Genomic DNA, 26,159 nt, shown 5'->3' with positions numbered 1-26,159 from the left:
GTCTCTATAATCGTACTTAACCATATACAAATATGTGGTGGATTCGATAATTATTCAAAATATCTCGATAAACACTGGCTTATCGAAAAAGTCCCAAGAGGCAAAAATGTTGTAAAAACAGTGTGTTTAACTAATGGTGCAACAATAATAATTAAATTGGAACGTACACAAAAGTTTGGGGGGGGGGGGGTTTAAGGGAACAAAACCCCCATAAAATTTTTATGGGGTACGCAAATTTTACTTTAATTTTTATTTAAGATTCTGCTGCCATAAGAATGCATGTCCATTTTCAATGAAAAATCTCTAAGAGTTTTTGATATATGAAAAAAAAAATGATTTTCATTTTGTAACTTCAAAGGGCTGTAACTTTTTTTGTGTGGTGAGGTTCAATCAACCTATTTTTGACCCCAAAATCTGTGGTATAATTTATGACCAATCTTTTCGGGACACCCTGTATATTTTTAAGATGTTCCTGCCATAAGAATGCCACACGTCCATTTTTAATAAAAAATCTCTAATAGTTTGCAATGTATTGGAAAAACTAAATTTTTATTTTGTAACTTCAAGGGGCTATAACTTTTTTACGTGCACATTTGTACTAAGGTAAGTTAGGTTCAATGGAACTATTTTTGGTCCCAGAATATGTGATTTAATTTATGACCTGTATTTTTGTTACACCCTGTATAATATATATATTTTGGATAAGATATTTGGAATTAAAAATCACACTCAATTTTCTCTTCTTTTTCACCCCTGTAACTTATTAAAATAAACATTACAGAAGTTTTCAGGGACTTTCGTCCCTCGGCAATAAGGTAGTCTTTCATTCTGCGTATAATTTTTTCAAAAATACTTATTAGTTTTCTCAGGATTCGAAAAAATTAATCCATTTAAAAAGCATTGGCCCGAAATTTTGCGCCTACGCTCTTAAGTGACTCAAAGCCTCGGATACATTTGAGTATCTTCCAGGCTTTTAAGAGTTTTACAAATAATAAATAAATAAATAAAAAGTAAAAATAAAATAATAAATAAATAAAAAGTTTCTGTAAATAGAAACAAAACGCAATACTTATTCATCGGGACTGAAGTAGAAGATCTAATAGTTAACGAACAAGAAACAATTAAGAACTGTGAGAAAATGTATATTTGGAAACAATAATCAACAAGAGTGGGCGCACCGAAAAAGAGATAGAGCAAAGGATCGTGAAAGGAAAAATAGTCCAAGCTGTGGGTGAAAAATAGGTCGATTTCAGGATATAATTCAGGAATTTTTGAAACCTATCAGGTGTTGTAAAGGACGATGCCAGGAATAACTTATACTAAAATGTAACCAAAAATTTTGTGCGGTTTTTTATGACGATTTTCATTTGTTAAATTTGCAATTTTTAAAGATTTTTAATTTTGCAGCTTGGGATATTCATTTTAGAGAAAAAGTTTTAAATAGAAAATTGTAGTAAATTAAAAAACCTACAATTTGAGATATTGAAAGTTTAATTTCGTTAATACGTTATTGCAAAACAGTCTGCGAAAGGTCCAAAATGGCCGTTTTTTGCAATTGCGTTATTTATTGTAAAAATATTTTTTATATATTTTTTAAGGCTTTAAAATGAAGATCTTTCAATACTTAACATAAAAAAAATTTGTAGTGCCCGATTTGTGAACTTGTTGCTTAGATATTATAATTTGTTTATCCCAAGAGGTCAAATGTCCAAGGCTATAACTTTTTGAAAAAAAAAATCATACAGAGTTATTCCAAGATCCACTCTCCTTCTAAAGACTTATATTTTCATATTCTGATGTAAATAAATGCGTATAACATTTTTCAACCTCTTATTTCGGGTTTGAAAATAAGGGGGCACATTTCGTTATAATCATTTAGAACTGAAGCCGCCCCTGTACATGCTATGAGTTTCTAACTTGCAGATTATTGTTGCTGAAGCCAAAATAAAGATTCAAAATCAAATAAAAATATTCTACGGCCAATTGAAGCCGAGATAATTGTTTTTGTTTTCTTAAATCGTAGTGACTTTATTTATAACAATTAAAAATTATTTCACAGTCATTGACTAAAGAAAGACTGATATTATCTTAAAATAAAAATTATTTTGACCGAAAGTTACATTTAATTATTAAAATTAATTTTTAAAATGTAGTGGAGATTTATTTTGCGTTTCGACTGTGATTTATTCTGTCGGCTAGCAACTTATAATACATTGAATCACGGTTTTCGCTTTAACTTTTAAAGGCACCGCTTAGATTGACATGAAATTTGGCAAACACATAAATAATATGTTAAAGAATAAAAATAATATTGAGCCTCTGTGTGCTTTTGTCCTAGCGGTGAGTTTCACCCCTTATAAGGGGTGAAAAAATATATGTTCAAAATAAGTTCGGAAATGGATAAAACGTCTAATTCTAAGCACCTTTTGTTGTATAAAATTTTTTCACCAAGTTAATACCTTTCGAGTTATTTTCGAGTAAATACCTTCATTTTTCAACAACAAAGAAGACACGTTTTTAGGCGGTTTTTGACAAATAACTCAAAAAGTAAGTATTTTATTGAAAAAAGTAGTGTTAAAAAAATATAGCAAATTAAAAATTGAAAAAAAACGATGTAGGCGTGAAATCTCTAGACCAAGTAAAAACAAAGTTCTAGCTAATGAAAAAGAGGTTCATATCCGTCTTTCAAAGTGAATTATTTCAACGTGAAATAACCGAATCATGCAACTTTTTAAAGTGTTTAAAAATATGTAGGAATATCTGTTTTAAAAAAAGTTTATAGCATCAAAAGTAAGTAAGTTACTCTGAAAATAAAGTTGATCTCTCTTTTTTGTCAAAAAACTCGGGAAAGTCACCCCCTAATTACCATCAAAAATGAAATTAATCAATTTTACTTCAATGTTGTGTTACTCGTGTATGTGTCGTTTATGTCTGTAAGTTTCATCGGTTCAAAGTGCTTATTTTTGAAGGGGCAGTAGTTAAAGGACTTGAACTAGTCAATAATCACGAGTGTATGCAAATTTAGAACAGCCATATCTTAACAAATTTTTGCCTTCCAAAAAAAAGCAAAAAATCCAAAATATTCGTAACAGAAAAAATCTAATTTTTTGTACTCTTTGTGATTTTTGGTCACATTAATAAATTTTAAGTTATTTAGAAAAAAACATTTTTTTTTTAATTAAAAATTAAAACAGATTAACTTTAAAACCATTTTTTTAAATAAGCCCTTTGAACCGATGATACTTACAGATCATATGAATAATACATGAGCAAAGTAATTTGTGAAGCGGTAATGATTAATTTTATTTAAGATGCTAATTGGGGGTTGACTTTCGAGTTTTTTGACAAAAAAAAAGAGATCAACTTTATTTTCAGAGTAACTTGCTTACTTTTGATGCTATAAACATTTTTTAAAAACAGATATACATATTTTTTTAAATACTTTCAAAAATGATTTTTCTCCAAAAAGTGCACGATTTTTTGATTATTCTACGTTGAAATAATTCACTTTGAAATTTGACGGATATGAATCTATTTTTTATTAGCTAGAACTTTGTTTATACTGGGTCTAGAGATTTCATGCATATATAATTTTTTTCAAATTTTAATTTTCTATATTATTGTTAAAACCCATTTTTTCAATAAAACACTTATTTTTTGAGTTATTTGTCAAAAACCGCCTAAAAACGTGTTTTTTTTTGTTGTTGAAAAATTAAGGTATTTACTCGAAAATAACTTGAAAGGTATTAACTTGGTGAAAAATGCTATAGAACGAAAAGTGCTTAGAATTAGATGTTTTATCCATTTCCGAACTTATTTTGAACATATATTTTTTCACCCTTCATAAGGGGGGAAACTCACCCCCAGGACAAAAGCACACACAGGCCCAATATCAGTTTTTATTCTTTAACATGTTATCTATGTGTTTGCCAAATTTCATGTCAATCCAAGCGGTGCTTTAAAATTTAGAGCAAAAACCGTGATATAATGTATTATAAGTTGCTAGTCGTTGCTAAGGGCAACCGACACAATAAATCATAGTCGTAACGAAAAATAAATCTCCATTACACTTTAAAAATCATTTTTATTAATTAAATTTAATTTTCGGTTAAAATAATTTCTATTTCAAGATAATATAAGTCTTTCTTTAGTCAATGACTGTGAAATAATTTCTTAATTGTTATAAATAAAGTCACTACGATTTAAGAAAACGAAAACAATTATCTCGACTTCAGTTGGTCGTAGAAAATTTTTATTTAGTTTTAAATCTTTATTTTGTTTTCAGCAACAATAACCTGCAAGTTAAAAACTCATAGAATGTACAGGGTCGGCTTCAGTTCTAAATGTTTATAACGAAATTTGCCCCCTGATTTTCAAACGCAAAATAGTAGGTTTAAAAATGTTATACGCATATATTTATGTCAGAATATGAAAATATAAGTCTTTAAAAGGAGAGTGGATCCTGGATTAACTCTGTACGATTTCTTTTTAAAAGTTATAGCCTTGGACATTTGACCTCTTGGGATAAACAAATTATAATATCCTAACAACAAGTTAACCAATCGGGCACTACAAATTTTTTTTATGTTTAGTATTGAAAGATGTTCATTTTAAAGCCTTAAGAAATACATAAAAGTTATTTTTACAGTAAATAAGGCAATTGCAAAAAACGGCCATTTTGGAGCTTTGGCAGGCTGTTTTGCAATAACGTATTAACGAAATTAAACTTGCGATAGCTCAAATTGTAGGTTTTTAATTTACAACAATTTTCTATTTAAAAGTTTTTCTCTAAAATAAATAGCCTAGGCTGCAAAATTAAAAATCTTTAAAAATTGTAAATTTAACAAATGAAAATCGTCATAAATAAAGAACCGCACAAAATTTTTGGTTACATTTTAGTATAAGTTATTCCTGGCATCGTCCTTTACAACACCTGATAGGTTTCAAAAATTCCTGAATTATATCACGTTTTTTCACCCACAGCCTGGGGTAAAAGGGTAATTGGATGCCTAAACCCGATGCTATGGTCAAAAGAACTATCTAATCAAAGAAAACATCTTATCTTTAACTCCATCTTTAAAAGTATAGTGCTCCATGGATGCGAAACATGGCAACTTACTAAATTCCTGGAACGACGCCTACTTGCATTGGAAATGGACTTCTGGAAAAGATGGGCTAGAAAATCAAGGCTTGAAAGAATACAAAATGACCAAATCAGAAATATAATGGGAGTCAAGTCAACCATCATAGACGAAATTCAAAGGAGACAACTGACCTGGTATGGCCATGTAGAAAGAATGGACGACGACAAACTGCCAAAATAAATTCTAAAATGGACGCCAAGGGAAAGAAGGAAGAGAGGAAGGCCGAAACAATCATGGCTAGGCGGCATTCAGAGGGCAACGTTGGAAAGGAACCTTCACCCTGACGAATGCAATGACGGACGAAGCTGGAAACTGGCAACCGGAAGGCGAAGAACGCGATAAATAACCGATATAATAATAATAATACAAATAAAAAGCAGATATCGAGTACAGTTATTTTATTAAATCTTACCCAGGTACTTTCGATCTCAAAGCAACTTCAGTGGTATTTGGTCAAAAAATAGAAGGCTATCCAGCTTATCCAGGAATGTCATAAACATTCACATCCAATTATACAAAAAATAGCGTACAATAAATAGACAAAAGGACAAACAGTTCTTGATAAATTTTGATTATCTTTACCTATAACTGGTTTCTTTCCCAAAAGATTAATAACACTTATTGTGACAAAATATCCCGCTATGGCTGAGGTCGATACGATAATTGAATTTATATAAACTCCTGGGTTTCCTACATTCTGAAATAAAAACAGTTTATATAAATACGTATGTACAGGGTGGGTTAAAGAAAACAGTCCATCTCGATATTTGGCAGTACCTAGTTATGAGATTTTAAGGAAATGCTTTTTATTTTTAAATTTCAATTTTTTGGTATATATAGGGGTCATGTGGTAGCTCATTTAAAAGGGTGTTCAATTATATATTCAGTAATATAAACATTTATCAATATTTATGCGGAGTGGACTAAAATAAATTTTTTAATTAAATTAATTGACGTAAGAATAAAAATTACATGTAATTTATTTAACTCAAAATACATTCTATTGCTATCAGAACACAGAAAAAATGTTTATTTGGCAAATAAACTTTGCTTTTCGCTTAAAATAAATGTTCAAACTGCCAAGATGTAGGTGGGAGGCTGTTTGTGGTTTAATTTACATTAACATGAAATAAACATTTTTTTTCTATTTTCTAAAAGCAGTAGAATGTATTTTGAGTCAAATAAATTATACATAGTAGGGGAGGAAAGTATGCAAAATTTGCAGTCACTCGAGCTTTATGATGACCTATTGGATTGTGAAGAGTAGGTTCTAAAACCAAAAATACTTCAGTAAAGTTATCCATTTAAGTGGGGACTTTTCATTTTTAATTTAATTTTCCATTTCCAACAATTGTTTTTTCTTATTATAGCGCCATGTATCCAAAATTCGAAAAAATGTTTCGAATAAAGTTCCTTATTTTTACGTAAGCAATCCAAATCTGCAATAAAAATTGGGGGTTCATATTAAAATTTTTAAAGTAACCCTACAAAAATATTGAATACGTTTATTTTGCAGTTTTTCTATCTGATGTTCATTTCGCGAAACATCGTGAGATTCGTATTTAAAATTTTAAATTTACGCCCACCCCTCACCGTGGGGGTCGTGTTTGGTATCGTTCGATAGGATTTTTGAAAAATATTTAACACGTATTTTTTAGTTTTTCGATCTGACGTTTATTTCGCGAAATATTCGCTTTTCTTTTGTGAAATTTTGTGACTCACCTATTTCCTTACGCCCCGCTCAAATCGTCAGATTTTTTAAATATACACTCTTTTGCATGTACTTATATAACATACCTTATCTTAGTCTGACGATTTCGAGTTTATCTAAGGATAGATTTTTTTTTCGGACCCCCAACGAACTCCCCTGTATTAAGAGCCAATATATGTTAGAGGTACATTTCCCATATGATAATCTTTCTTGCGTCAGTTAATTTAATTCAAAAATAATTTTTTGGTCACCCTGTATAAAGAATGATAATAATGTTTATATTACTGAATAGAGAATTGAAAACCCTTTCAAATGAGCTATTATACGACCCCCATTTCCGATTTAAACAAATCATCGATAGATTTTTTCATCACGCTCGGATGTGCAATATTAAAATATAGCATATATTAAAATATAAATTAGCAATATAAAAATAAAAATTAAAAACCTGTTTCAGAATTAAATCTAAAACTAATGCCAAATATCGAGGTGGACTGATTTCTTAGGCCCAATTTAAAGCCTGTATACAGGGTGACTAAGGAGGAACGCGCCAAACTTTAAGGCTGTATAATATACGTAAAAATAAACAAAAATAACTCATATGTTGTTATTCGATTTTCATTTGTTTCCGAGATATGGATTGTTAAAATTTTTCTTACAAACTGACGATTTATTAATTGATCTAAACCCGGTTGAGGTATGCAAATAAAATTTGGTGGGTTTTAAAACATTGCGCATATTTTGACACACAATTAAGAATTTTAAATTTACCATTGGCGCGCGTACGGATATGGGTCTGAAATTTTTAAGGAAAAAAAAATAGTACGCCACTGAGATATTTCAAACTAAAAATTATTTTTGAATTCGCTGTTCAATTTCTGACAAACCATCTATTTTTTCTGACAAACCATCTTTTTCTGACAAACTTTCTAGACATTCATATAGAAACCTCGTCGAAAACTTTGTAAGCGTTAAGATGTTTTATTTTTTGCATGAAAAGTAAGCGTCGCGTGGAAAAAAAGGGAAAATAATTTTTTTATCACAAATTGAACGAGGATTTCAGAAAAGATTTTTATTTTGAAATATTTCAGTGGCGTACCATTTTTATCTTTAAAAAATTTCAAACTATTACCTGTACGCGCGCCAATGGTAAATATAAAATTCTTACTGGTATGTCGAAGCATGCACAATAACTATGTCTTAAAACTCACCAAATTTTATTTGGACACCTCAACCGGTTTTAGAGCAATAAATAAATCGTCAGTTTTTAATAAAAATTGACGATTGAAACAATTAATGAAAATCGAATAACAAGATATGAGTTATTTTTGATTATTTTTACGTATATTATACAGTCTTAAAGTTTGTCGCGTTCCTCCCCACTCACCCTGTATATGTATCTCCGTCCCAAACCCTCTTTTCAGTGCGTCATAGATTATATCGAATTCTCTCTAACGCATTACAGTTGGAAGCGACAGAAAAACGTACCTCTGTGATTATTATACATTGAACTTAGAAAATTATGTATTCCTTGACGGGTATTTGCAAATTAAAAACGAATTTATACTTATAGATGTACAATTGGTTGGCGCTTACAATATTCTAAATAGATAACCAATCAATGAGGCGAGTAAGATAATTTGACACAAAAATAATCGATCATATGGTAAAATGACAATTACGAGTATAATTTCTGGAATATAAATTTGTCGACTACGTAAATATAAATATTTTATGTCATTGGTATATTCCAGCATTGTATATAGTGAAATTTGATATTATATTTATTTAATCTTACATTAAACTATTTGAAATATTAATATTCTGGCAAATATTTGTATAAATATTGATGTTTATATAAATATTCTGACAACTGTCAGTATCAGATTTAACTAAAATGTCATGTAATGATTCGCGACATTCTTAAGATCCTATATGACGTCAAAATTAATGACGCACAAAAAAAGTGTTTGGGACGGAATTATACATATTGTTCGTCCGCTATAACTTTTCCCATGCGTCACGATTCATTTTCAAACAAATTAGGTCAAAACATAAAGTGAAACGTACGCCGATGTGTGTAGTATAAAATATAGTATACAGTATACAAAATGTATATACACATTGACGTTCGTTTCACTTTATGTTTTGACTTAATTTGTTTGAAAATGAATCGTGACGCATGGGAAAAGTTATACCGGACGAACTATATTGTTTTTGTAACCAAATTTTGCCTTAGTTATTAAATAATTAAAAATTGCAGATGTGTTAGGTGCAGATGATCGCCCTAGCGGTAAACGTGTTAAGTTATTTTTTTTGTGGCATAAAATACCTACTATAAAATACTCTGCCCGATTGTTCGATTTTTTAACAATTGTTATATTTATATAGAGTCTGATTGATATATTGTACAGTTGAGTCCGCGAGTCTTTACCCGTGCGTCATTAATACCTGGCGAGATAAAACACATACATACTCTTTATCTAGATCATTCTCTTCCACGCATGAAAGTAATGACAAACCAGCTGCCGATGTTATTATTATGAACGATCTAGAATCAGTGCATTGAAAAGAGATAGGTACAAAGAAAGACGATTGGGGATGTTTTTACATATTTAAGTACCTACAATTTCTGACGTTTTGGTTTGTTTACTTTTGTGGCTGTCAGTTTGTTGAATTTTTTGCTGTTATTTTGTCGAATTTTTGCATTTTGAAGTTTTTTATAGGATACAGACAGTCGTTTTCACAACTAACTTTGTATTGGAGTTAGAAATTTTATGATAAGTTTTTGTTATTTTACGATAAATTTTGACAACGTATAAATTACCTCATAGTTGACACATTTAAGGAATGCTTGTGTTTGATGTTCCGCCAAAGTGAATAAAATAACAAAACGAAAATATGTTATCGAATTTTTTATAAATTGTTTATTTATTTATTAATCAATGACAATAAAAGAATTTATTAAGCTACTTCAAATGTAGCTGTAATTATGCACCAACATTTTAAGCAAAACTTACATTTGACATTATATTTTTATTTGATAACGTCAAATTTTATACTATAACCCGTGATAGGAATAATGCCCAATTTCTGTCACTTGCTGTTGCGTTTAGTAAATTTCCGACTTATTTCGTATGCTTTAAATGATGACGCACGGGTAAAGACTCGCGGACCCAACTGTATAAAGAAATATACGAACCGTTGTACAACTACTAGCGATTTTAGGTTTAAGAGTATCCATCATGGAACATAGATCTGCAGTGGTTCCATTATTATCAACTTTATAATCTTCTATAGCTTGAAACAACTGGGGACTCCATAACCTTAACACGTTCATACTAAAAAGAGTAAGTTGAGAATATATTGATATAACTGTATACGGGGGAGGCTGTTTTAAAGGTAAAATCCTCGTACATATTTGTAAATGCATGTAGGAAAACGGATTTTGGTGTAGACGCTGTAATTTTGAGCTTTACTGTTTTTAGTGGTAGGTCCATCAAAATAAACAGGCAGCGGTGGCTAGGCCACTGAGAGAGAATGAACGAAATGGAGCCATCGAAACACTAAATGGAAGATCGGATGGAAGAAGGAAAAGGGACAGGCCCAGAGCACGATTTAATGACCAGATGGAAGAAGTCCTTACGACCTTAAAAAAAAACAATGCATTAAAAATATCACCGTTTGTAAAGGTGCAATTTTTTTCAAAAGTCACGTTTGGGTATAGAGAGATATAGAGAGAAGACAACTGATTTGGTATGGACACGTAAACAGAATGAATGACGAGAGACTTCCAAAACAATGTCTGGAATGGCAACCTCCTGAACATCGGAAGCGAGGGAGACCGAAAGTTAATTGGACCACCGACATCCGGAAAGCGATTAGCGCGCGAGACCTCAGGGATGACCTGTGGCAAAATAGGAAGGAATGGAATTTGGGAATCGGACAACGCCGCAAGACGTTCTAAACCGACCATATATATATACGTTTGGGACTTGGTATCAAAATCTCTATCATAGGCCTGGATCCCGCGTACCAAAAAAATAGTTTATTAGTAGCAAGCTGAGAATTTGTTAATAGCTTAACGGTGTCTAGCTGGACAAACTTTAATGTACGGGAATACTGGAACAGGGTAAGTTTTAATTGTGGAAGAGATTACAGGTTTCAAACGTCAAACTACGAAAACGTCCCATGTATTTTGTCGGACAGAACTTCCAATTGATTTGTTACCCTTTCATTAAACTCTCATGCAAAAATCAGACTGCTATCTACCATCAACATAATTCCTGTCATTTGACATATCCTACGTCTCGGACTTATTAAAATGCCCAACATCTCTGTCGGACAAACATTTTTTCATATAATATTATGTTTTTTTTTGATACACTGCATTTTTACAATCTACTCTATACAAAGTAATAAGTAAATGGCATGTAAGTCAATTAACATGAGTTAGGTACCGTCCAGTGACGGTTCTCTAAGCATTATTGTGGTAGATCGTCTGGCCATATCCTCTTCAGTCTTCTTTCAGAAAGTGGTTGGGTGAATAAATTATTTATCAATTTGTTGGTGTGGTCAGTGGTGCGATTTTTTTTTAGAATAGAATAGAAATATGCTTTATTGTCATTGAAATTTATACAATTTTATGGACAAAGCTTAACATAGATTCACGAAAAAGATATACATAACAATAACAATACAAAAAATAATATTTTCATATTTTATTGAATGATTCTTTATTAAGTCCTTGATTAGTGAGATGTCCAGATCATTGTGAAGTGCCTGGTTGGATACGTACCATGGAGCTTTACTTATCATACTTTTGGACTGGAATGTTTGGAGTATCTTCCTATTTGAAGGTTTACTGCAGCCCCATAGTTCTATTCACTATTCCGTATGACCAAACTGGTATAAGTATATATTTATACAGAAGCAGCTTATTTTCAAGAGATAACTGAGACCTCTTGTTTTTTTTTTATTTTAAGATCTAATTGTTTACGTTTAGTTTTAATGTGCGTTTTTCAGATGAGTTTTTCATCCAGATGCAATCCCAAGTATTTGACAACTGGTTTGATGGGAATCGGAGTATTATTTATACAAACTTGAGGACATGCAGATTTCCTGGTTGTAAAAGTAATCTGTACTGATTTGCTGGCATTAACATTTATTTTCCATCGCTTGAGCCAGTTTTGTAATTGGTATAAATGATTTTGTACTTTTTGTGATGCTACATTAGGGTCGATATCCACTGCTAAGATTCCCGCATCATTGGCAAAAGTAGCTAAGAAGGTATCATTTCTGGTTGGAACGTCGCGCGTCGGCTGTAAATATCAGATACAGAAATGGGCCGAGAACGCTACCCTGTGGTACGTCAGATTGGATGATGTGGTAATTTGAGTAGTTATCTTCAATTTTGACTTGGAAGTATCGGTCAGTAAGATACGAATTTAGAATAAAGTATAGTTGGGCTGTTAGTTGTAATTTCAGTTTATAGAGGAGACCTTGATGCCATACCCTATCAAATGCCTGTTGTATATCGAGAAACACTCCAGCGTAAAACTTTTTCTCTTCAAGAGTTGTTTTAATTATATTTACTATTCTGTGGCATTGTTAGATGGTTGAGTGTTCACGTCTAAATCCGAATTGGTGTTGTGGTATAATTTCGTTTATGGGGACAACTTGCTCGATTTTATGTACCTCACAGTAGCCGTTCTAATACTTTCGACATTATTGGGAGTAGGTTTATAGGGCGATATGAATTTGCTTGTATTGTGGGTTTACCAGGTTTCGGAATCATAGTAATTTGAGCTAATTTCCATTGTATGGGAAAGTAGCGAAGACGTAATATGCTGTTGTATATTACTGTTAATAACACCACTGCTTTTCTCGGTAGCTTCTGAAGTAATTCTCCTGTTATCAAATCATAGCCAGGGGCTTTCTGAGGATTTAGCATTTTTATTTGTTGTCGAACCTCTGTCACATATTATGTAAAGTTTGCTATTGAACAAACTTAAACAACCTGCTAGTTTCTACAATCATAAACTTGTCAAAATGACACCTTCCACAATTAAAATCACGTCCAACAATTTAAACTTCCCCTGTTTCCGTGTTCTCATACATCAAAGGTTGTCCGACTAGACACCGTTAAGTTATTAACAAATTTTCAGCTTGCTATTATTAAACTTTTTGTGGTACGGGTGATCTAGGCCTATCAGTAGACGCTATGTATTTTCTATATTATTACACGGAGTAGAGGCTTGGACTCTTTCTGAAGCTTCTGAAAGCTCGAGGCCTTCGATATCTGGTGTTACAGGCGCATCTTAAATATTTCATGGGTGGATCGTGTGACTAATATTAAGCCTGGCGCAAATTGAACCTAAGCGAGACACAACCTGCGTCGGTAAACCGCGTAGACAGTATTGCGCATCCTACTATCAGTTCATGCGTTCGAAGGTTTCGCTTGGGAACGTTTGTCATCGGCATACAGTGTTCTTGGGCCGTGGGACGCATGACTCATCGCCAGATGTTTAGTTTTACGTGTTTTGTTTGCGAGATGGAAGTAGCTGAAATGAATACGGATGGTACCTAAGTACAATTTATTATGATAAATAAAAGTATTAGCATAGTCAACACCCCGAGTGAAAACTGCGTTGTCTTTGTCATTAAATTCTGATAACTTTTGGTAGACTAAATAAGCGGCGATACGAAATTAATAATCAAAGTTATACCTTTACAAAATTACATTATTAGAAAAATAAAGTGAAAAATGATTAATGTTACTTAAAACCGTGATCGATAAAAATATCGTATTACCCTCAAATTCAACTTGTCGGCATACTACATTTTTGTTTATTACATCATTTTTGTTTATGCTTAAAAATTAAAAAATAAATATGCAGATAGTGTTATTTTTTATGACCGATCAGTAGCGGAGGAATTATGAATTATGACCTGCAGTAATTGTAAATGATTGTAATCCGAGCAGTAAATTGAGGAATATGAGTTACGACCGAGCAGTAGGGAAGAGATTATTTTAAATATGTAGGTATTATGTGCAGAAATAAAATACTCAGTGTAAAGTATCTTTTTATGCACTCGATTATGATCAAATTCGATGTTTTCGAAAGTCATACCGCTACGACTACTAGGGACGTGTAAGATATTTTTTCTACGGTCGTGCTAAAAGCTCCACTTTCACACACGCATTTCGTTTTCGAAATTTGCACTTTCCCGCCCGGCGTGCGTGAAAGTAAATTTTCCCGCACGGCGTGCGGGAATGTAAAATACCTTGTAATATGGCATTATAATAAATATATTATAATACATGCAATAAACTAATATTTAGATATTATTTACTAATGTATTTCAAATTTATCTTATTGTGTTCATGTCTTAATGAAATTAGCGCGATTATTTCATTCATAGGAGATTCTGACTAATAGAAAGCTACAGACATGCAAATTAAGGTGATAATTTTTGATAATCTCCCGTCGTTAAGCATATTACGTCAGATGCCCTTCGTTGCTACGAAAAAATACATTCAGTGACATTAATGACAAATGTTTTAGAAATTATAAAAGTGATGACTTTCAACCGTCAAATACATATTTATAACAACTGTGTGTTTAATTTCACTAATTGGTACTTACATATATAAATTACAATAAAATTTTGGTTTTGAACAGTTTTATTCATGAAATCATCGCAACAAATAATTGCACTCGAACTCTAAAATTAATACAGAATTTTTGCCCTCGTGACACTTTGACATAATTTCACTCGCCTTTGGCTCGTGAAATTAAAACTGCCAAAGTGACACTCGGGAAAAATTCAATAATTTTAGAGCTCTTGTGCAATTACTACTGATAATTCGATGAAATAAAATTATTTTGACATAACATTTAAAAGTCAGATCAATAGACAATTAAAATGGTTTTGAATCGTCGTCATGGAAACCAATATCGTCGTCGTGGTAACCCATTATATTGAAAGTTTGGTTTTGACAACCTGTCAAATAATTAATTTGTGTATTTTCACATCCAAATAAAAATTGATATAACTCTATTTTTTGTGGCTTTTTCCAAACGTACGGCCCTAGAAAAAATATTGTTCCTAACTCATGCGGAAAGTGTCTTCCCCGCACTCGACTGCTTGTCCGAACTCCGCTATCGCGTCGTTCGTGTCAACGGCAGTCTCGTGCGTGAAAGTATCACTTTCCGCACTAGTTAGGAAAATAACTATTTAAAACGTTACTAGTTACAAGTACGGAAATACCGATTTTAAGTTGCCTACTCAATTCAGTACAAGGATCAGATACATCAGTATTTTGTGATCAGTATTTGTACTCAGTACCACTTAGAACCGGTATCAAAAGTCATAACTGTACATGTCCGCACTGATTTTGCCCGTCTGTATTCGTCACGCCGATGGCCAACGGTTGGGCCGGCGCAGGTATATACACCGCGCTGATCCATGTATCTTCGGCATGTTTTTACCCTTAGGCCAGGGTAATAAGACAAAAATATACCCTGTTCGTGACACTCGAGCAGCCAGGGTACTGAAGCGTTTTTTCGACAAGTAATACCTATAGGAACAAATTGTAACTATTTCCTGCGTAGGATCTGGCGGCCATTTTTATTTATAAACAATTAACTGTCAAAAAATGGCATTTTTTCCTTTTTTTTCAAATCAGTGGAAAACAGTGAAACTTATGATTTTTTTAGTACAAATATCTTTGAGATTATGGAAAAAGCTTTAAAATGACATATTACAAAGTTTGATATACTCATTTATTGTTAATATAATTGCGAAAAAAGGTCGGAATTGCAAAAAAAATTATTTTCGCAATAACTGCTGTAAAAATTAGTGTACAGGTTTGAAATTTTTGTCAAATGAGGGTTCTTTGGTGCTTAATAATTGATAAAAATTTAAAAGCGATTCATTTAATTGTTTAAATTTTATTCGAATTGTTTATCTCAGTGAGCATTTTTTTTGAACTAACATAAGTCAGAAAAAAATGACGTTAGAACCATTCCACAGGTGTCAAATGGAAGAGCATGAACTATATTTTTAACTTGGTTTAAAAAAAGCGAATAAAAAATGCATTTATTAGTAATAAATAATTGTGCAAAAGTATCGTAAATCTTTCCTTATAAACTTTTTGAATAACTTTTTACAAAAAAATTAACTATTTTACCCTGTTTTAAGTGCACAACTACCAAGTAATGTTATTTATATCATAATTGATAAAAAATTGTAATAAATATATATAATTTCTTATATAACAAAATAAAAAGTTTATAAGGAAAGATTTACGATACTTTTGCATAATTATTTATTACTAATAAATGCATTTTTTATTCACCTTTTTTAAATCAAGTTGAAAATATAGCTCACGCTCTTTCATTTGACACCTCTGGAATGGTTCTAACGTCATTTTTTTCTGACTTATGTTATTGTAAAAAAAATGCTCTCTGGGATAAACAATTTGAATAAAATTTAAACAATTGAATGAATCGCTTTGAAATTTTTATCACATATTAAGCACCAAAGATCCCTTATATGACAAAAATTTCAAAGCTGTACACTAATTTTTACAATAGATATTGCGAAATTAATTTTTTTTGCAATTCCGACCTTTTTTCGCAATTATATTAACAATAAATGAGCATATCAAACTTTGTAATATGTCATTTTAAAGCTTTTTCCATAATTTCAAAGATATTTGTTCTAAAAAAACCACAAGTTTCACTGTTTTCCATTGATTTGAAAAAAAAGGGAAAAATGCCATTTTTTGACACTTAATTGTTTATAAATAAAAATGGCCGCCAGATCCTACGCAGGAAATAGTTACAATTTGCTCTTAGAGGTATTACCTGTCGAAAAAACGCTTCAGTACCCTGGCTGCTCGAGTGTCATGGAAAAAACCTTATTACCCTGGACTACCTAGAAAGTCGTTCAATACGTCTACAACCGGAATATTCCGAATAGCTGCAAGTAAAGATAGGATAGCCATGCTGTTCACCAACATCCGCAACGCGTAGGAACCTAAGAAGAATTATTTCATTCCTGTTCCGAGGCATTATTTTGTTTCTACGAGCTGTATGTGTATGGTTTTAAAGTCCATCAGTTAGTGGAGTCACTGTAGGTGGATATGAGCTATTACCTCCGATTTCGTTGAACCTCCATCGATTTGCATGAAAATTGGTGAGTGGTTAGAGGATATCTCAAGCAACAAAGGTGACATGGTGCAAACTTGCGCATTTACCCTGGGGGTGGATGCCACCCTTTCTCGGGGATGAAAATTATTTTATTAAAAATAACCCGCTAATTCGATAGAGGGACAAATTTCAAGCAAAATTTGTTATATAAAGTTATTAAAATTAATCAAAACTTTATAAGTTATTAAAGATCAAAAATTTTAATTTTTCTTGAGAAAAATGCATGTTTTTAACCAATTTTTCATCAATAACTCAAAAAGTGTAAGTTTTTACAAAAAAGTTATTATTATCAAAATTGAAGCTAATAAAAAATGAAATAAACCTCTTACTAGGAGAACCTTTTAATATTAACTAAAAGTGAGTTAAAGGTAATTGAATGTATATTTTTTTCGGCGAGTAAAAAACTCTCAAGTATTCAAGCTGAAATAACGGGACATTGATGCATTTTATAACATAAACTTATTAAACATTTGTCAAAGTACTTAAAAATATCTATCAAATGAGCCCCCGAACATGTTGATAGCGTTAAAATTTATGCTCCAAAATTGTTTCATTATTTATCTTTTAAAAATTTGTCCAAAAAAATGTTATTTTTTTTAATGACTCCGTTCGTGTTAACGATATCAAGTTCATCTAAAAACTGTTTGAAAGTTAACTCCAAGTGCAATTTAGGCACGTTGAACCTAATCTTTTAAACCCCTTATTTTTTTTTAAATAAAAGGTTAAATGGCCCCGGTTTCATGGTTCCCACAGCAAAATTTAAGATTTAAACGATTCTATCTCAGTTATTTTTACCCTATAGAAATAGTAAAACTGGTAAAATATTTGGCACAGAAATAACTAAAATTTGGTTAAATATAATTTTTTACGTATATTGAGTATTTTTGGAGTATTATCAAAAGAATATGAGAATTAAAATAATTTTAAAAATTTAAATTAAAAAAATCATATCTCTTTTTCAAAAATATGCATTCTAAACCGGTCAAAATTATCAGTAGTAATTGCACAAGAACTCTGAAATTATTGAATTTTTCCCGAGTGATACTTTGACAGTTTTAATTTCACGAGCCGAAGGCGAGTGAAATTATGTCAAAGTGTCACGAGAGCAAAAATTCTATATTAATTTCAGAGGTCGAGTGCAATTTGTTGCGATTATTTCATGAATAAAACTGTTCAAAACCAAAATTTTATTGTAATTTATTTATGTAAGTACCATTAAACACACAGTTTTTATATATATATTTGACGATTGAAAGTCATCACTTTTATAATTTTTAAAATATTAATTGTCATTAATGTCACTGAATGTATTTTTTCGTAGTAACGAAGGGCATCTGACGTAATATACTTAACGACGGGAGATTATCAAAAATTATCGATTTAATTCAGATTTCTGTAGCTTTCTATTGGTCAGAATCTCCTATCATTCCCATTTCAGAGGCCAACGAGTAAAGTACTCCTCGCTTATCGTCTCTGCTAATAGTGTTTCATATAAAAACTAGTTAGTTAATGTGCTGTGTTTACCAACAAAATACTGGTAAGGCGATTTTTAATTAACAGCAAATATCGACAACCAAAAAATTAGGCCAGTTCTTACTGGCCATACATATTTAATATTCTGGCATCCAGAATATTAAAATCAAATTATGGCATCAACATCATCTCAAACATCATCACAAACATCATCACAAACAGTACAACACAGCTTCGCTGCAGTAACAAAAATCACACCAAAAAAACCTACAACAGCAATATCATGTCCCAGTAGAAGTTTCGCCATTGTTATGAACGCTCTTCCTGACGCCGTGCTATTTGATTACATCAAGGCAATCGGCGAAATTGTTACCCCTAAAGAAATAACCTTTGCTTCACGAATTTCTAACCAGCGTATATGCATATATCTTTCTTCCTTATCCATAGTGGATAATCTTCTGCAAAATTATCAGACCATTACTGTTAGAAATCAAACAGTATCTATTCGCAGACTTATTACACCTGCAAAGAGGCTACTACTGTCCAACGTGAGCCCTTCGATCCCGAATTCATTCATAGAGCAAGCACTTAAAGACGAACTTCAATTACAACTTGCTTCTCCTATCTCTTTTATCCGATGCGGCTCACCTGAGGACGAATACGCCCACATTTTCAGTTTTCGACGCTCTATCTATATTATACCGGATAAAGAAAACTTTGAATTAAATACCTCAATTTTAATATCGCATGAAAATACCAATAATAGAATCTTTATCACTTCGGATAAACTTGAATGTTTTTTATGTAAACAAGCTGGACACACTGCAGACTCCTGTCCTAACCCTCAAGAAATATCTACCAATCTTTCTCTAAATACAACTTCTAGCCTAATCCCATTTGAACCTCCTTCTAATATGTCTCCTCCTTCCTCCTCCTCAAAAGAAGAAATCAATAAAACTAATAACGACTTAATAATTCCAAATGAACAGTCCCTAATGTCAGTGTCCATACCTTCAAATCCTTGCATCAAAAGAACTTATTCTACCGATACAAGTCTCGAATCACCCACTTTATCGGTTACTAATAACCCCCCAGACTTAAACCCTATAAATGATCAATCTACCACAGCCTTTGCAACTCCTAAAACAGCTCCTAAAAAGAAATTAAAAACTGATGACAAAGAACTTGGTAAAATTACTCCCTCTGCTCAATCAACTATTGAACAATTAATTAGTGCTAATCCAGAGAGATTTTCTTTAACAGCATTACAGCTTATTGCCTTCCTGGAAAATTCCTTTGGTAGCAGTGATCCTCTCAAAGAAGCTCATAACTTTACCACCAACATTAAGTCTCTTTTAGAAGACCTTACGCAAATATATCAAACTGTATCTGATAGATCGCTTAAAAATCGAATTACAAGATTATCAAAAAAGCTAAAGATCACATTAAATCCCGTGGACGCTGACGAAGTTGCAAGCCTTTCATCCAATAATTCATGTACCTCCAACACCAATGATACCGATCTTTTCTAAAAATAAAAAATATCTTTTCACTATTTTACAATGGAATTGCGACGGATATTATCCGCGCCTTGAACACATACAATATCTTACATCAATTTACCATCCAGATTTTATTTGTCTACAAGAGACTAATTTTACTACAAATAATATCCCTCACCCTAAATCCTTTGAAGGATACCACTTCATTAGGACGAACTGCATCAGAGCTAGTGGAGGTGCATCAATTTTTGCTTCCAGTGAAATCTACTCAACAATGCTTCCTTTAACAACGAATCTTGAGGCAATCGCCATAACTACATTTTGCCCTAATAAGCTTACTATCTGCTCCATATATATTCCCCCAAACCATCATTTAAAAGAGGCAGAGCTCCTAGACCTTATATTCCAGCTACCACAGCCGTTTATACTCACAGGAGACTTTAACGCACATAACAGTATGTGGGGTTCTAAATCTACATTTGGTCGTGGAAAAATAGTTGAAAATATCCTTAACTGCACAAACTCATGTCTTCTTAACACAGGATCATTCTCTGGATCATTCTCTGCTATTGACCTTAGTATTAGTGACCCTAAATCAGCACCTTTTCTATCCTGGCAAACAGCCGATGATCTCTTTGACAGCAATCATTATCCTATAATAATTTCCAACAACTGTAGTAGAGCTGCATCTTCCAAAAGTTATTGGCGCTTAAACAAAGCTAACTGGTCAGAATATTCAAAATCTGTTGATACTCTTTTGCTCGCAAATGAACATCCGTTAACCAATGATGTTGACTACTTATTAACGTCAATATCAGAGACAATTCTCACGGCTGCTAAGATTCACATCGGCAAAACAACATTCTCTTCAAATCATAAGGCAGTTCCTTGGTGGAACTCTTCTTGTGAAGAGGCAATTCGTCTATCCAAAAAAGCTCTAAACAAGTACCAAAAAAACAGAAGCCTTGAAAATTTAATAAATTACAAAAAATTTAAAACCAAAGCCAAACACATAGTAAAAAAAGCAAAAAATCATCCTGGCAGGATTATGTATCTTCCATTAATGAAAATTCCAATCCTAGCCAAATTTGGAAAAAAATACGACAAATTCAAGGTCACAAAACTAATAATAAAATTACTCGTTTAATTTCAAATGGTATAGAGATCACTTCACATGAACTTATTCCTAACATTTTTGCTAAACATTTCGAAGATAAATTCAGAAACAAAACTAATCATATTAATATGTCTCTTCGTGAAATAAATCCACACAGAAATAACCTGATATCTTCTGAACATAGCAGACCCCTTAATTCTCCTTTCACTATCCATGAGCTTATATCTGCTTTAGCTAATAGCAGAAACACTGCAGCTGGGCCCGATGATATTCCTTATGCATTTCTAAAGCACTTGTCTAATTATGCTCTTAAAAAACTCCTAACTTTATATAATCTAATCTGGAGCTCACATAAATTTCCATCCCAATGGAGCAAGTCTATTGTAATACCTATACTGAAGCCAAATCAGCCAACTAGTTTTCCACAATCATACAGACCTATCTCCCTTACATGCACTATGTGCAAATTAATGGAAAAAATGATCAACAAACGACTGCTATGGTATTTTGAAAAATACAAGATCATTCCACAGGAACAATCTGGCTACCAAAGACAGCGCTCCACAAGAGATAACCTTGCACTACTTCAAACCCATATATCTAACGCGATTAATAGTAAACAAGATCTGATAGCTACAATCTTCGACATAGAAGGCGCATTTGACACCATCTCAAGAAACGCAATTCTTGACAAACTTTTTCAATGTAACCTCACTGGCAACATATACGCTTTTATAAAAAACTTTCTAACATCTAGAACATTCAGGATTTCTGCCAATAACTTCCTTTCTTCTCCACATATCCAATATGACGGAGTTCCTCAAGGTTCAGTTTTAAGCACATCTTTATTCATTCTTGCGATTAGCCAGTTATGTCACAATATCCCTCCACCTATCAAATGCTCATTATATGCCGATGACCTAATAATGTACTGCCAGGGTAAATCCAACGCTACCACTAGTAAAATTCTGCAATCAGCAGTAAATGATCTACAAATCAAAGTTGCTTCCCTAGGACTTACTCTCTCCCATTCTAAGTCCAAAGTTATTAAATTTAGTAGAAGAATAAATTCTTTTAACCCTGAAATCACCGTCAATAACTTTAAATTACCGGTCGTTGACAATTGCAAAATATTAGGGCTGATATTTGATTCAAGATTAACCTGGAAACAACACATTCAGGAAACTAAAGGAGCGTGCCTTAAAAGGTTAAATATAATTAAAACACTATCACATTATCATTGGGGTGCGGATGAAACTACGTTACTAAAAGTTTACAGATCACTAATCCGCTCCAAGCTTGACTATGGATGTTTCATCTATATGTCTGCATCTAAGTCAAACCTAAATTCACTAAATACAGTGCACACAACGGCTATCCGCTTATGTCTCGGAGCATTTCGTTCCAGTCCGGCAGAAAGTATTTACTGTGAAGCTAATGAGCCTCCCCTATGGCTTAGACGGGAATACCTGCTTTCCACCTATGCTGCTGCAATTTCTTCCAATCCCTCCAATCCAGTGTATCCTTTAATTACATCATTACATCAACCTCATAACAATGCTCCTTGTAACTTAATTATACATTCTTTTCCTGATCTTCTACAGCCGTTATTAAAAGATATAAATTTGTCTGAGACCAGAACTCTACCATTCTCCAATAATCCCTATTGGACCAACCTACTACCTCAGCATGATTTGTCCCTCACCAAATTTAACAAGGAAGATGTCAGTGTTAACACATTAAGAAATCTCTTCCTAGAACTCATAAACAAAAGTAAATATAACATAGTTCTTTACACTGACGCGTCAAAATCTGAAAGTGGAGCTGGATATTCTCTAACTACTCTTCGACAGCCTATCGAACACTGTAAAATTTCTCCTTGGTGTAGTATTCACACTGGCGAACTGCTAGCTATCTTGGGTGCTTTCAAACATGCTCAAAAATACCCAAACACACACATAGCCATATGTACTGATTCACTTTCATCTATACACTCCATCAATACTATAACCACCAACCATCCTCTTGTCCAAGATATTCATGACATTTATCAGCTTCTTATAAATCAAAATACAAAAGTCACTTTATTATGGGTACCATCCCATGTTGGCATTAGTGGTAACGAAAAAGCCGATTGCCTTGCCAAAAAAGCTGCATCATCGATGGATACCATACTTAATGTACAAATCTGCAATGATCTAAAGGCCAGACTGAAGAAGCACACTCTATCCACCTGGCAAACTCACTGGAATAAAATTACTTCAGCGCTGCATGAAATTAAGCCCTCAGTGAACTTATTTACCTGCCCTAGTTTATCTCGGAAAAACATGGCAATCATACGAAGACTGCGTATAGGACATACCCGTCTAACACATGGCTATTTGATGACATCATCTCCACTACCAAAATGTCAACACTGCAATACTACTCTCCGGATCAGACATATACTTAGTGACTGTCCTTTTTATGCCAAAGAACGCCAACAGCTTGGTATTAGTCCTAACTTCAAAGATGTCCTCAACAGCACAGACCAAATCAACAAGGTTATCAAATTCCTCGAGAAGAATCAACTGTTAAACAAAATATAATTATTGCTAACTGATCTTTCTTTACTTATGTTATAATGTTAACTATATATTTATAATTTGTAATTCATAATATTACCATGTAAACTTCAACTTGTGCTAATGACCATAGATGTCACATGCACGTTAATTTAAATAAAAAAAAAAAAAAAAGAATCTCCTATGAATGAAATAATCTAAATTATTACTAATGCTAATATAAAGAAGTTCTTGTAAGGATTACAATAAATTTTAATTTTTTTATACTGTTTTTTTCAAAACAGTTCTTTAATTTTCATTACAACTTACTTAATTTTGACGCTATTACCTTGTTCTGAAGCTCATTTGATAGGTATTCCGAAGTACTTTGACACATGTTTAGCAGGAATATTTTATACATTGCATCGTTTTCCCGTTATTTAAGCTTGGATACTTAGATTTGAGTACACGTCGAAAAAAATACACATTCAATTGCCAATAACTCATTTTGAACCAACATTAGTTTAGTTCTTTATCTATGGAATGTATTAATTTTTTTATTATCTTCAATTTCAGTAATAACAACTTTTTTGTAAAAGCTGATAGTTTTTGATTAATACGTGAAAAACCGATTTAAAACATGCATTTTTTTACGAAAAAATAAAATCTTTGGTCTTTAATAACTCAAAAAGTGTTGATTTATTTTAATAACTTTATATAACAAATTTTGCTTATAATTTGTCCCTCTATCGGCTTATGGTATTATTTTTAATAAAATAATTTTCACCCCCGAGAAGGGGGGACATCCACCCCCAGGGTAGAAGCGCAAGTTGGCATCATGTCACCTTTGTTCCTTGAGGTATCCTCTAATTACTCACCAATTTTCATGAAAATCGATGGAGGTTCAACGAAATCGGAGGTGAAAACCTTCAGTGACTGCACGAAGTAGGATGTTAACCTACTGACTTGGGACCGGCAATAGTTAATAGTTCTGTCAAGCTACTCGATCCACTCAACAACACTTCTTCTTCTTTAAGTACCGTGCCCAAATTTTTAGGCGTGGGTAGCTTCCATAACAATTTGCCGATATCGTTCTCGATCTTGTGCGGCATGTAACAATTGATCTGCTGATAAGCCAGTCCATTGACGAAGGTTTCGGAGCCATGAATATTTCTTTCGACCAATTCCTCTTTTTCCGTCGATCTTTCCATTGAGTATTAACTGCAGCATCCTGTATCTGCTACCTCTCATTATATGCCCCAGATATTCAAGTTTTCTCTTTTTTATCATCTTCATTAAGTCACCTTCGCCTTGACCTACTCTGTTTAAGACTTCTCTGTTTGAAATGCGTTGAACCCAAGATATTCTGAGCATTCTACGATACGACCACATCTCAAAGGCTTCTAATTTGTTCATCATGTTAACCTTCATGATTATCATGATCCAGGTTTCACATCCATATAGTAATACAGGATACACATAACATTTTAGGAACTTGATTCTTAGTTGTAAGTTCAGCTAAGAGTTGCTCAGAATAGATCTAAGTTTCATAAATGCTCTTCTTGCAATTTCTATACGAGTTTTAATTTCTTCATCCGGATTTAGTGTCTCGTTTATCCAACATCCTAGGTATTTGAAATGGTTTCTTCTTCTTAAAGTTCCCTCTCCTATCGGAGGTTGGATATCATAATGGCTATGGTCACTTTGTTGGCTGCTGCTCTGAATAGTTGTAATGAACTACAGTTAAACCATTCTCTAAGGTTCCTCAGCCAGGAGATGCGTCTTCTTCCTATGCCTCTTCTTCCTTGGATCCTTCCTTGCATAATAATTCTCAGCAACTCATATTTTTCTCCTCTGGTAATGTGACCCAAATATTCCAGTTTTCTAGTTTTTATACTTTTCATAATTTCTAACTCCTTATTTAAACGTCGTAGCACTTCAACATTGGTAATCCTTTGAACCCACTGAATTTTCAATATTCTTCTGTAAAACCACATTTCGAACGCTTCTATTCTTCTTATGTGTTGTCTCTTCAATGTCCAAGCTTCCATTCCGTATAGCAATATAGAAAATATGTAGCATCTTAGAGCCCTCAATCTGAGAGGCAACTGAAGGTCTTTGTTTGTAAGCAGTGTCTTCATTTTTATAAATGCTTGCCTTGCAGTTTCAATTCGGACTTTAATTTCTTTGCTTTGGTCATTTTTGTCATCAACCCAGGTTCCCAGATATTTGTATGTCTTAACTTTTTCTATTTGGGTTTGCTCTATCATTAACCTTTCATTTCCATGTTCTGTTTTTGAGACAATCATAAATTTAGTTTTTTTCTTGTTTATTTTTAGTCCGTATCGAATGCAATAATCGTTAATTCTATTTAGCAATTCTTGTAGTGATTCCAGGGTATCTGCCATTATAACGGTGTCATCAGCGAATCTTATGTTATTTGGTTGAA

At 32.7% G+C, this 26,159-nt stretch overlaps 1 protein-coding gene across 2 annotated transcripts in view; it reads right to left on the bottom strand.

The window, feature by feature from the left end:
• LOC114325919 (synaptic vesicle glycoprotein 2B) overlaps positions 1-26,159 on the bottom strand; it is a 103,031-nt gene that overhangs the window by 36,483 nt on the left and 40,389 nt on the right. For both annotated transcript variants that reach the window (XM_028274070.2, XM_028274071.2), the window contains exons 7-8: positions 10,058-10,196; positions 5,727-5,841 (exon numbers count right to left, since the gene is read on the bottom strand). In XM_028274070.2, coding sequence (XP_028129871.1) covers positions 5,727-5,841; positions 10,058-10,196 — 254 coding nt within the window. The remainder of the gene's footprint in view (positions 1-5,726; positions 5,842-10,057; positions 10,197-26,159) is intronic.

This window comes from Diabrotica virgifera, chromosome 4 (genome assembly GCF_917563875.1).
Source record: "Diabrotica virgifera virgifera chromosome 4, PGI_DIABVI_V3a".
In the NCBI taxonomy this organism is placed as follows: domain Eukaryota; kingdom Metazoa; phylum Arthropoda; class Insecta; order Coleoptera; family Chrysomelidae; genus Diabrotica; species Diabrotica virgifera.
This window is presented reverse-complemented; position numbering and strand designations above follow the sequence as displayed.